General features: G+C 32.7%; 1 protein-coding gene across 1 annotated transcript in view; it reads right to left on the reverse strand.

Annotated features, from left to right (window-relative positions):
- Window positions 1–58: 58 nt before the first annotated feature.
- LOC117124940 (cyclic GMP-binding protein C-like) overlaps window positions 59–13,032 on the reverse strand; it is a gene marked incomplete at its 3' end in the record, with an annotated part of 14,012 nt that continues 1,038 nt past the window's right edge. The window contains exons 2-13 of the mRNA XM_033271280.1: window positions 12,830–12,945; window positions 11,274–11,310; window positions 10,531–10,685; window positions 10,218–10,307; window positions 8,887–9,072; window positions 8,554–8,799; window positions 8,182–8,379; window positions 7,061–7,222; window positions 6,583–6,876; window positions 1,155–1,238; window positions 711–942; window positions 59–109 (exon numbers count right to left, since the gene is read on the reverse strand). Of these exons, the coding sequence (XP_033127171.1) occupies window positions 59–109; window positions 711–942; window positions 1,155–1,238; window positions 6,583–6,876; window positions 7,061–7,222; window positions 8,182–8,379; window positions 8,554–8,799; window positions 8,887–9,072; window positions 10,218–10,307; window positions 10,531–10,685; window positions 11,274–11,310; window positions 12,830–12,945 (1,851 nt within the window). The remainder of the gene's footprint in view (window positions 110–710; window positions 943–1,154; window positions 1,239–6,582; window positions 6,877–7,060; window positions 7,223–8,181; window positions 8,380–8,553; window positions 8,800–8,886; window positions 9,073–10,217; window positions 10,308–10,530; window positions 10,686–11,273; window positions 11,311–12,829; window positions 12,946–13,032) is intronic.

Genomic DNA, 13,032 nt, shown 5'->3' on the forward strand with positions numbered 1-13,032 from the left:
TTAAAAGTGAATTAAAATTAACAATAAAATAAGTATATTTTAAAAGAAAAACACCAACCTGGTTGTGCTGTTTCTAAATTGTTGTCACCTGCGGTTTCCACTGAAGGACCTGTAACCAATATATTATCAACAGATCAAATATAGTATCTACGAATGTTAGGATTAGGACCAAATTATACAGTTTTATTATCGTTTTAATACTAAATGACATTCAACCTTAAATTTTAAAGTGGTTTAACATTAACCATAACATAAGATGATCTACTGTTTCACTAAAGCTGGGAGCAATTTGAGGGTCTTCATTTTTCCTGCTTACATTCTGTGCAATCTCATTGAAATGTCGAGACAAACAAGTAGCGTTTTTTTTCTTTCTCTCTTAAAAAACATATTTTACACTTTATTTACCTAAAGCTTAAATTTAAAATTACTTTTACTTTTCATGCAAATCTTCAAGTAATATTTAAATTATATTCTTCATTTTTACACACAGCATATTTTTTCACATAGAGTACCGAAAATGATTTTTTAAAAACATTTTTAAATGTTATGCAAACCTTCAAGAAATATTTTGTAGAAATATTATAATGAAATGTTAATATTAAACCGGTTGTTTGTGATTAGTTTCTCTTCTCTATTTAATATTCTTTAAGTGCTTTGAGACAATTTTTGATTGTGTAAGGTACTAAGCATGTCCATTTCCACAACGATACCTGGTAAGGATGGGTTTCCTGTCACTGGTTTCTTATTCTTGAACATCCTTTGTAGTTTGCCTGCCATTATCAATCTCTCTCCGCACAGGATAGCATCGTTCTCCAGACATTCTTCCAAATCGTGAAAATGCATTTCTTGCGAGCCCATCCAACACAGGACGCGAAACCTATAACATGTGTGCTTCATTCCAATTGTCAACTCTTTCATCTCTTTCTTGAGAAACTCTAACACCTTAACATTATAACAATTAATTTTTTTATTTACAATATATTCACAGCTGAAATTTTTAATAAACAAAAATAGTACAATTATGCCTATAATTTTTATTGAGGCTTGTACTATATATCACAGACCTACTTATCCCTAGTAATATTAAAACACTGCCATTGACTTGTGATTTCACAGTTCATATTAAAATTCATTGTCAAAATATATTACCGTACCTGCATACAAACTCTTGGACTTGGTTCACCTCTTGGCGTAATTGTACCATCCTCATGTTCAATAGGCATCCGTAATATTTTCAGCTAAAATAAAAATATACATTTTATTAATATACGTTAAATTAACTCAACAAATCGAATGTTCTATCTCAATTCAAATCTCATCTACAGAGTGTGACCTACCAGTTAATAGTATTAATGGCAATTTGAACCCAAAATTTAAAAAGGAAGACAGGCATATCCACCAAGCTACAGGTTCAAGCTAAACTCATTAATAGTATCATCAAATTAAGGACGATGTGTCTACAAGTTTTAGAATCAGAAATATAGAGCAAAGAATATATTTATATTCAGGCTATATTATATAATTATTTACACTCAAACACATTGTTAAAAAGCTACAATCATTTAACCTTCATGAAAATGTTATAAACTGGTTTAAGCACAACTTGCTTGATAGAAATCATATTACAAGTGTCAATGGTGTTTCCTCAAACAAATGTATAAGTGTCTGTGGTATCCCACAGGGGTCTATTCTTGGGCCATACAGTAGTTATTTCTACTCTACATAAATGATTTGCCTTAAGATATCCAAAATTGTAAAGCAATTGCATGCAGCTGAAACAGGTTTACTACTCATCTGACAATATAAATGATGTAGTTGAAACTTTAAAAGTTAACCTAAATAAAATAAAAAAAACTGGCTCATTAGAAACAAACTTAACTTAAAACGTTAAGAAAACTGAGCAGGGGTTTCCCTTAAGGTTTTTTTTAACTAGCCAAGTGGACCAGTAAAATAATACTTTTACTGGTCCTCAATCCCTTTCACTAGCCACTATCTTGCCAACTTCGGAAGGCCCAAATACCATATTTTTCACACGCTAATCATGCTGCCCCCCCCCCCACCAATAAAGTAACACTGACAGATACAGAAAAATCTTTCTGTTGTCTCTGTATGGGAAATTATGCCGCGAAATATAAATACAGGAATCTATTTGTATGTACAGTGCACTCTCACAATACGATGTTCGGTTTTCCGGAAAGATTGGTTTGTGGAACATTTCTATTGAATCCTTTCCGAATAAGGCAGGCCAGTTAGGGCCTAGCCTAGGCCTAGATGCTAAAAATAGGCTTAGCAGCATAGGCTAGCCCAGTGAATTCGGTATGACTAGCCTACGAAAAAAGTTAACATTTAATACGTACAGTACCTGTTGTTTAGCTGTAGTGCACAGCAAATTGTATTACTGTACCAATAAAATGAATGCTTTTATATTGTTTTTTCGTGCATTTTCGGTCTGACATTTTTTTCTAAACTGTAAACAACACATTCTTCGTGGTCACGACGATGCGACTTGTTGTAAATATCAGGTCGCGCCTCCTAAACTCTTCCCGCTAATTTGTTAATTCTTTTCGTGGGGTCATGTTGCTGGGCAAAAATCCCATGTGCTTGGCTGTGGTGACGTCAGATCGCCCAAAGTTTCAAAGTGCGTGACAGCTTGCTGACAGGAACAAGCTTAGCGTAAACCGATAAATTTTTAATTAAACAAATTTATTAAAATGAATAAGAAACCCCCGTGGTTTTGTTTTAGAGTAAAATCTAAAAATAAATTTAACAAATTAAAATTTCATTCTCTGCAAATTCCCTCCGTAATTAGCAATGTTTTTGGGGAATGTGAGTGTAATTTACATGTAGACTGATATATGAATCTAATGACATACCAAATCCGAAATAAACGTCTACTGAAAAAGAGCCGTCGTAAAAACAATTGCTTTGAGTTCCTTTTTCATTTCAGGTTGATTACAGTCGATTTTTAAGTATTCATAGCCGATAATGCATTTTATTAAAACAATGGAAGGCGTAACTTTGACTTTAATATCCAACTCCCTGCTTTATCTAAAATTTTACTGGAGTGTCATTTTAATTAATATATAATCTCCATGGCAATGCTATTGGGACTGTACGAACGATTCATTTACAGGGTGTGATTATTGCGTTATTTCGTCTGGAAATCCTTGCGTTGTTTAACTTTTTGTCCCACGTTGCATTGTGGGATGGATACATGACATGATGTTTTAACTTCATGGTGTTCACACAGACGGAAATCAACTTCTCCTTGTCGCTATAACATGCGGAGAAGGTGATTTCCCTCTGTACGTCTAGCCATGGATTCCTCTATGGTCTAGGCTAGTGCGTGATGTTCATCGGTTCGCCTTGAATGACTGAAACCGAGGCTGTTCGTAGCGGACATTAACACGACAATAAACAGAAAATAGCGATCTTGTTGACATCTGTGTAAAATATTTTGTAAAGACATCGTTAAGAGGTGAATGATTAAAGCTTTAGGTATTTCGTCATTCTTTCATTGACATTTTAACTGGTCACGCAGACTTGTTATTGGGATAATTAACAGGTCCGCCATACATTTTACTAGCCATTGGCCGGCGGACCAGCATCATTTCGAACCCTGCTGAGTATATGGTCATGGGTACTTCTCAAAACTTGTACAAATATAATGATTTGGGGTTAAAATTAAATATTGATGGGCAAAAGATCAAACGTGTAAAGCTTTGCAAACACCTTGGTATCATAACTGATGATAACCTCTCTTGGAATTACCATACTGAATATGTAAAAGGTAAGGCACTGCAAGGACTCTACTACTGTACCTCAAAAAAGCAAATTCTATTTTACCAAAAGATATTCAATGCACAATGTATAAATCACTAATTGCTCCATATTTTGAATACTGTCATGTTGTCTGGGGGCGCTCAAATGCATCTCAAAGTTACAAACTTCAAGTCATGCAAAACAGAGCTGCCAAAATAATAACTAGGAGGACTAGGAGTGAGTCTAGCAGAGAAGTCTTGCAGAGCCTTAACTTAGATAACCTTATACAGTACTGATCACTGAACGTTCGACATAGACACGCGTGAACCACAAGAGTAATTTGCGAGTGACATGCGTGTGATAAGCTAATGAATAACTAATGACCAAGTGACCTATTTGACATTTGTTTATCCAAGCATTACGGCACTGAGTAAAATGCATGCTCGGCGAACCAACTACCTAATTCCACATTTAGCGATGTCAACGATGTTGTTTATTACCAACAAAAGACAGTGCGCGTCGTTAGCAAGCATGCACACAACGACAATACAGTGGTGAATAAACTGTCCTTACAACGTTAGCTTAGATGAATTCCAGAATTTACAAATGTTATTTATAGAAATTATATACGGAATATCTGAAAAATTACTTCTATTTTGAGAAGAAGACGTTTAACCTACGTATCCTACCACATCTAAAACATTCTTGCTTATTATTATTATTATTAATAACCGAAATAATATTCAGAATATATCGAAATGTGTTAACAAAATGTGATTGATGTAATTTATTAGATTAAAAAGGAATAACGTAATGTCTTTGGATCAGAAATATGCTTCATCACTATTTTTATCTATAGTTATTAATAGTTGAAATGACAAGTGTTATTTACTATGATTTTTTTGTTTTTGTTTTTCAGGTCACCGAGAACTACAATATTAAGATGTTATGGAAGCATACTAGAAACTAATACAAATGACAATGTATTTTTATATGTTGTTCATAATCAAAATTTATCAAATTTTGCATTAAACTAAAGCATATTTACTTTTGATTAAACAACTATTATTCATTGAATTTCTGTGGATTTGTTTAACAGAGAGACATTCAGTGGGAATTCCCAAAAAGGTAAACAAGGGAGTTGCTGCTAAACTATTGTCTACCCGGTGAAAATCTCACTGTCAACACACATATTAATGATAGTGAAAACATTGTTATACCCGTTGGAAAATGAACAGTTCTAATTGTCTTGCAGTCATGCACGTGGTCTCTTATCGGTCTCTTATCGCAGCTGTCTACATTCCTGAATTGGCAGCATACAAAGAATCAGACTAAATGTGACTGACCTTATGTCTGCTTCTCCCAATTACAGTATCGTAAGAACGTACTTGCAGGAACATTTCTCACTGAATTCAGAGTTACTAGGCAACTTGCAGTACTGGTAACTTGATGTTATGCCTATTTCAAACAGTTTTATTACAAACTGTATGTTCTTACCAATAATTTAGCACCAACTTACCTAACAAGCAGATTCCATACTAAAGAATGTCAGACACCTGATCTAAAAATCATTTAACACTACCCAAACCAAGAACAGATTATAACAAGAAATATTTCCTATAAAAAAAATGCTGCAACTTCTGTAGCTTATTCAATTTGTGTATACAGCTACTTCCAAATTTATCCTATGTGTAAATTTTGTTATCGTATTTAAGTTAGCTGTTTCAATAAATAAATCTGTAACTGTATTTTCCTATAGATCAATAAATATAGCCCTATGCTTATTTATTGTTAAGGATAGGCCTAAATTTTTACTGTAATATGCATAATTAAAGATTATTAAAAAAAAAAATTGATGTTAGAATAATAAAATGATAAAACGAATATGGAATTATCAAAGACTGGGTCATCTAAGATTCTTCCTGCGGCTGAGTTTGTCTGGGTTGTAATCCCATATGGTAGATTAATTTAGCTGTCACCTACTCAAGGCTTGACCACGTTGATAAACCAGATTGAAAACCACTGAGCCAAACTGCATTTTTACCATTATTGATTAATATTAATAATAATATATTCATTTAATATTATCTTATTTATTTGTATTCATTCCCCTCCCCCACTAGCTTGGCTAGGCCTTTCTACTACTGCCACCAGTGTGGCTATTTTTTATGGGTTGATAAAACATGGGTACCGTACGATATCGCGATAATAGTTAGCCTAACCCTAACCCTCTTCAGCGTAAGGCACTGTATTTTTGGGTCCACAAAGATTTGGTCCACATTTTAAAAATGGGTCTAGATTTCTCATATTTTTTGTAAAATGGGCCAAATTTTTAAAAAATGGATCCAGATTTCTCATATTTTGCATAAAATCAGTCAATTTTCAAGAAAATGGGTCCAGATTCTTCATATTTTTGCATCAAATTGGACAACGTTTAAGAAAATAAGTCCACATTATTTGAATTTACACGTAAGTGGGTCCACCCTGATATTGTCCCACACTGTTTGAAAATCCTAGCTATGGCATTGATTGTGGTGAACAAGTGTTTCCGTAGTTTTTATTATTATTATTATTATTATTATTATTATTATTATTATTATTACTATAATTATTGATCTGCAATAAAAGAAAAATTTGCATTAAAATATTATATACATAAAAAAAAACAACCCAATGAAAATACCTAAAAAATGTAACAAATACATAATTTTGAGGCTTACAGAAACTATTTAATCAGTCACATACAGTATTCACTTTCGATAACTTCATCATGCATCAATTCAATAATGACTTACTTAGTGACGTCAAACAACATCTTACCTTCAATGACGGCTTGTTATCAATGACTACTGGACCTAAGCTGAGACTGTGATCACGTCCTAGGATGATGTTAGCATAGTTGCTAAATAATTTTGGGGTGACGGTGTAGTGCATGTCTTGTACCATTCTAATCAAGCTGACAACTAGAGGGTGGAAGATACTATCAGGGATGAAATCCTCAGAGGCCATATAGATCGATACCATCTGCTTCGTGTCTGGCTCTATAGCCATATTGTCTGTGCTACGTTTCAGTCGACAGGGTACAAAAAATGAACGATATGTACTTTCCTGATTCTGTTTGAAGATGAAAGAACAAAATGGAATAAATATGTAAAAAATGTGCAGCTATTTTTATACTCATTTTTATTAACAAAAAGTAATTCAAAGACATGCAAGGTAAACTTAAAATAACCTTTTGATAAATTAAATTCATTATTGTGTTGTCATCGCAACACATACATTGATTTCAATACAGTACCTTGATTTGCTCGCACAGCAGTCCAAACTGCTTCATTAATTCTAAGAAGAACTCAAAGCAAGTTTCGTCTTTGCTAATCTCATCTCTCCAAAGATGTCTGACTAACTCTTCCTCCAAGATTCCTTCATCAAGTTTATTCCAATGCTTAATCATCAAAGGCCACTGAAAAGTAATGACTTTAAACATGTTAATATGGGCCATCCATATTGTCAACATTGTCAAGAGTACAAAACATACTATTGTCTGTGACCACCCCCCACCTCCCCTGAAAGAGTACACAATAAAATATTACATTTTGTGTCATTTAAGATCATTATTCTTTTATATAAGAGTACTTATGCCTACACTTTCAAAAGCCAATGGTTGTGCACTTGTATAGCGCATATAACATGTCTCTATGCATTCTCCAAAAGAACAGAAAAGGAAAAAAAACATGAATAATTTTTAAAACAGGAAAGTGGTACTGTAGAAAAGAAAAGCAACACAAAAGTGATAGAATAGAAAAGCAACACAAAAGTGAAAAGAAAACAAAACATGAGAGTGGAGGAAACTTAGAGATTATCAATAAATGAAAGCATGTTCTTGGCAAGCCAAGAATGAGCTTAAGAAATGCAGGATTCCATTTGGAGAACAGTATGAATGACATCATTAGGTTTAAAGTAGATGCAAAGTTGAATGTCATCAGCATAGATGTGGTACATACAGTGGTTTTTTTTTGGTATACACAAGAAAAAGAATGGGACCTAAACTTGATCCTTGAGGGACCCCACAATCAACATTACAATCGGAAGAAATCAAAGATTTAATGTGAACTGACTATTGTTGAAAAGAGAAATAAGACTGGTACCAATCAAAGGCTGTCCCAGAGATACCCAGACTCGAAAGCCTGTCAAATAAGATCTTATGATTGATGGTATTAAAAGCCACTGACAAATCAAGGTAGAATGTAAGGACACAATGTCCTTTGTCTAAAGAAAGTAATATGTCATTGTTCACTCTGAGTACCTTCTCTCACCCCCTAAAGTGTATATTTTGTATAGAAAAAGTTGAAAATTATGCATGGCCCCTTAAATTATTACTGACCGTATGATGTCTGACAGAGAATTTTCACTTTGACTCACCTTTTCATCATCATCAGGCTCCACTTCGGTTATGATTCTCTTCAAGATGAAAATCAGCTTCCGTGGGTTTGTTATCACTGCATGCTTTAACAGTCTGTTGTTCTCAAAGTACAGAATGATTCCAAGATCATGCAAGTAGTTGAGAGTATGAATGAGGTTCTCCACAGAAATTCCACATTCAGTTGCAACTTTACAAACCTAAATAGTGTGAAAAATAGCAAATGAATATAGGTTGATGTTCAAATTAATGGGCGATACTTTTTGTACGAGTATGTGTGAGGTAGAGCCGTGGGGTGGTGTGTAACATCACATAATTTATTAATTTAATATTCTTGATAAAAATCTATATGAAAATGCATAATTAATGCGAACCTCAGCATAGGTCATGCGTACTGCTGTCCTACCATTCTCCTGCAATATTTGTTGGAATTTGAGCCACTTATAGGGGATTGTTTTGGGCATTTCTTTCAGAAAACTACCAACATCTTGTTTAAGTGTTTCCAGCATCTCGCACTGTGATGCATACTTGTTACTGATGGCGTACATTTTTCTGACCACATGTGATTCATATGGAGTGCCTTTGATCTCTTGGAATAGTATTCCATACTGTTCTTCAATCTAAATAACAAAATAAAATAATAAAATGACACAATTTTCAGAATTTCAATCAATTATTTTTGCACTGATTTTAGAATTAATATTCACCTGCTTTTTCTTGTCTTCTTCTGTGCCCTCTAGGCAATCACTGTGAGTACCGACTACCGCAATTTGAGGTTTTTTGGCTTGTAGCTGCTGTTGTGCCTTAACTGGGACAGCGTATGTATATATCAACCTCATCCAATATTTGATAATCTGGATATTTGTCATATCGTACGTCATCACATACTTTGCCTGGAGAATGAAGAAACTTATAAGATGAACACAGCCATTATAAAAAAGACAGCACTGGAAAAAACATGCCAAAATTTGACAATGTAAAATACTGCCACTTTATTTTTATATACATTCAATGACAAATATTTGCTATAATTTGAATACATAATAGTCAATTTTAAATTCATACGCCAAATTGGTTTACTTCAATTGAGTTAAGTTTCATTTGTTTATAAATTTTACATTCCAAATAACATAGCAATACATTTAAGTGGCGGTGGCAAAATAAGTTCTTGTATAATCACACAGAATTTTAAGTTAGTCCCTAGAAATACTACAATAAAATACAAAATAGATGTGACAAATAATCGTTTGTTAAATTATGATAATGTTTTATTATGTTGTTTTTATTATTATTACTATTATTATTATTATTATTGTTTATTATTATTATAATTTATTATTTTGTTATTAAAGCCTATAGTATATATTTTGATAATTATCTTCATGTTGTATACAATTCTTTGATGAGGACCCTTTCTGAAATAAGCATCCCAAATGAGTTATCCTCTGCTATGCCATATGTTTCACTGTCTATGCTCTCATATTTTTATAATTTGTTTTACTGTACACTTGTATTTCATTTATATGGATAGCAATAAATACTACAAACAATAAAAATAATAAAGTAAAAAAGAGTTTAATATAAGTTTTATCAGGTTCAGTTTTACAGGCCTATTTAGAACATTTATCAAAGCTTAGCAAACTGACTAATCATTTGTGGGTTTGAGTCTCAGGCTGAGGTTGAAGATCGGGAGGCTTAAAGCATGTTTTTTTTTTCAAGTTTAGTTTTCTCTGTTAAGTTTTAATTTAATTTGTTAAGTTTTTGTTTTTCATTGGACACTCCTTTATGTATAATTGCCACTCTTGTAAAGTGTCGTTTCTAAATAAAGAATAGAATATCAACAAATACAAAGGGCTCTTGCAATGCTTGTAGCTGAGATGAACAGATTTTGTTATACTGAAATAAAAAATTACTTTGCAATATTGTCTATGTCCAACATGGTGATGCCATTTTGTATTTGACTATATTCACAGGACTGACTGTATATAAAATGTGTTAAGTACTTAATATAAGGAAATTATAAAAAAGATAAATTTACCATTTTAGAGAATCTACGCTTTCCCTTGTTGTGCATACCTTCCTTCAAACTGAACAAAATCAAATACACAGCCTCGCTTGTTAGGAAGATCTATGAGAAAAATATAATCTGATAACAGTAATAATAAACACTTTTTAATGACAATCTATTATTACATTTCATTTGGTATATGCGTACATTCTTTAATTCTTTTTTTAAATCTCATCCCACCAAAACACTTTGTTAAAAAGGTCCTGTTAAAAAAGCTGTGCAGTAAAATAGTATTAGAGGGATCATTTACTGAAATCAAATACCATTTCTTTAGTTTACTCACTCGATGTGTAATGTAATAAAGCTGTTGGCCAGCAAAATCCCAAATGAAAGTAATATCTTCATTACTATGCTGTGGGGTTTTTAACCTCATTCTGTACCCAATTCTTTTTAGAGTTGCTAATGGAAGTTCACTGATATCTTTCTTCTTCTTTTGACCTGTTAAATTACCATAATGTAAGAACATTGATTATATTATCTATAATACCAAAGATTAATAACTAGATGTTTGTACATTACAAAAAATTAGTAGATTATTAGGTTGAAAATAATTGTTCCTATTAAGACAGGATGCCAACATTAGGCCTAAAAAAATGTAATATTCAGCAAAGGCCAAACCTATAAAATCAATTAAATAATCCATTAAAGCCCCTAATTGCCATATTTTTCACCTAGGACCACTTTTGAAACATTTTGATTATTGCCCAACCATGCTCAATTTGCTCACATAAACTTTATCAAGAAATTTAAATAACAATGTCTAGGGTTGATTGGGTTACACCAACATTATTTGTTTAGGCCTTATTAGAATTATAAGCAAGATATTTAAAATGTAGTTATTATAAACAAACATGAATGAGGAAAAATATGAAATATATACGAGTATATTTTTGAATAAGTTGATATTATCGTAAAATTGTGCACTATCTAATAATAGCTAATTACGTGTTTCCCAATATATAAACATAACAAAGATTAAAATCTGAAAAAAAATCTTTTTTCAAATATTCATTCAATAATAACAACCTCTTTTAGGTTTTGTTACAGCAACATCATGCTCTGTCTGAAAAAAAAAAGATATGAATTACTTTAAATATTTGTAGAAAGGAAATTGGTGTTGTATTTAAAGCAATCAGAGCTAAGAAAGGCAAAACTACTACTTCGATTAGCATATATTTGATATGTAAAATGCAAATGAAACTGTTTCAAAAGAGGATTTGATTAGACATTTTATTACGATTTAGTTTAGTGTCACACATACATCGTGCAGCACTCGTCAGACTGCCTAATGACTAAGATAGATTAACGCAGATTGATTTTAATAGGTCCATGCTAAAACTGGGCATGTGAAGAATAAAAACATCAATACCAGGCATCAGTATATCAATCAGTAATAATTAAGAATTAACAAGTAAATAATAACAATATCAGTTTTAGAGCAATGTCATTAATTGCACTATAGTTTTATATTAACATTGCACTATAGTTTTATATTACATTGTATTGGCAGTGTTATTAAAATGATATACAAAGTTTTTTTTAGGAGAAACATGTTTGCATGTCTACAAACTGTGGTGAGGTCATTCTACTTGGTCATGGAGGACTTTCCCAGACACATAACTCACATCATTTAGATGCTGGGTTACATGCTTGGGTTACATGCTTTGGCTGCATGAGAAAATTTCCATTTACAGTAATTGTGTAGTATACATTATTGCCTTTTAGATAACATATATATTTACTTTGTTTGGTGTTGAATTTCTAGGTTGGGTTTTTAAATAAGGTGTGTGGTTATACCTGGTTTTGAATGTGTTTTACGCAAGTTCTAACATACGTTTGGTTTGAACATACATATATTTGGGAAAACGGTCAGGTATAGGGCATCCTATGGTTTTCTGCAACAGTATTTTCTGTTCTTAGGCTGTTCAGTTTAATTTTACTAAGTTGTTTTGTTGTGTCCATCAACTTTCTGCTTAAGATTACAGATGCAACTGTAACTGATTTGTAATGTATTGCGATTGAATAGTTGGTGCAATATATGGTCCGGTGGGAATTTGTTATATAATGTTTTTAGAAAGGTTTTACCAAAATTTTTAGCTACATTCATGCTGAATGTAGCTAAAATTGTTGGTAAAACCTTTTTAACATTTTTAGTTACATTCAACATGAAAGAAGCTAAAAATATTTAGCTTTTAGATACATTCATGCTGAATGGTTGGGGATGGGGAAGTACTAAATTATGTTTTTGGTTAAGAATTTTTTGGGTTTGGTGGTATTCTTTGTTTGTTGCAGTAGTAACAATTTCAGCTAATGGGTGTATCCACTTCTGTTGAGAGCCTTTTGGTAGAGTGGTGATGCCTAATCAAATGAAACGATTCTCCATCTTTTGGAATTTCAGAGAATTGCATCTATTAATATACGTTTTGCAGATATTAAACCCGCCATCTTTCAAGTTGAATGTTTATACTCTAGGCCACCGACAGTGGCCTTGGGTATACGCAGCTGCTGGGACCTCAATAAGGGGCATTTGGCATCTGTGAAGCCTTTAGAAGGCCTCACATCCTGGAGGTGTAGTAACTTACAGTAGATGTTGACGCTGCCTGTTCAAGAGCCTCTGTTTGTCTATTCGTCTGCTTTAACTTCTCTGCAACTTTACCTTCTACTGTACTTTCTAATATCTGCTTTGTCCGTTCACAATCTGTAAAATTGTGATACATAAATTATGATGTTAATATACTAATTTGCATCGATTACAATCTGAAAGAACCAACCAGAACATCTGTAA

This window comes from Anneissia japonica, unplaced genomic scaffold (genome assembly GCF_011630105.1).
Source record: "Anneissia japonica isolate Jap-2015-1 unplaced genomic scaffold, ASM1163010v1 scaffold8236_len642391_cov169, whole genome shotgun sequence".
Classification (NCBI taxonomy): domain Eukaryota; kingdom Metazoa; phylum Echinodermata; class Crinoidea; order Comatulida; family Comatulidae; genus Anneissia; species Anneissia japonica.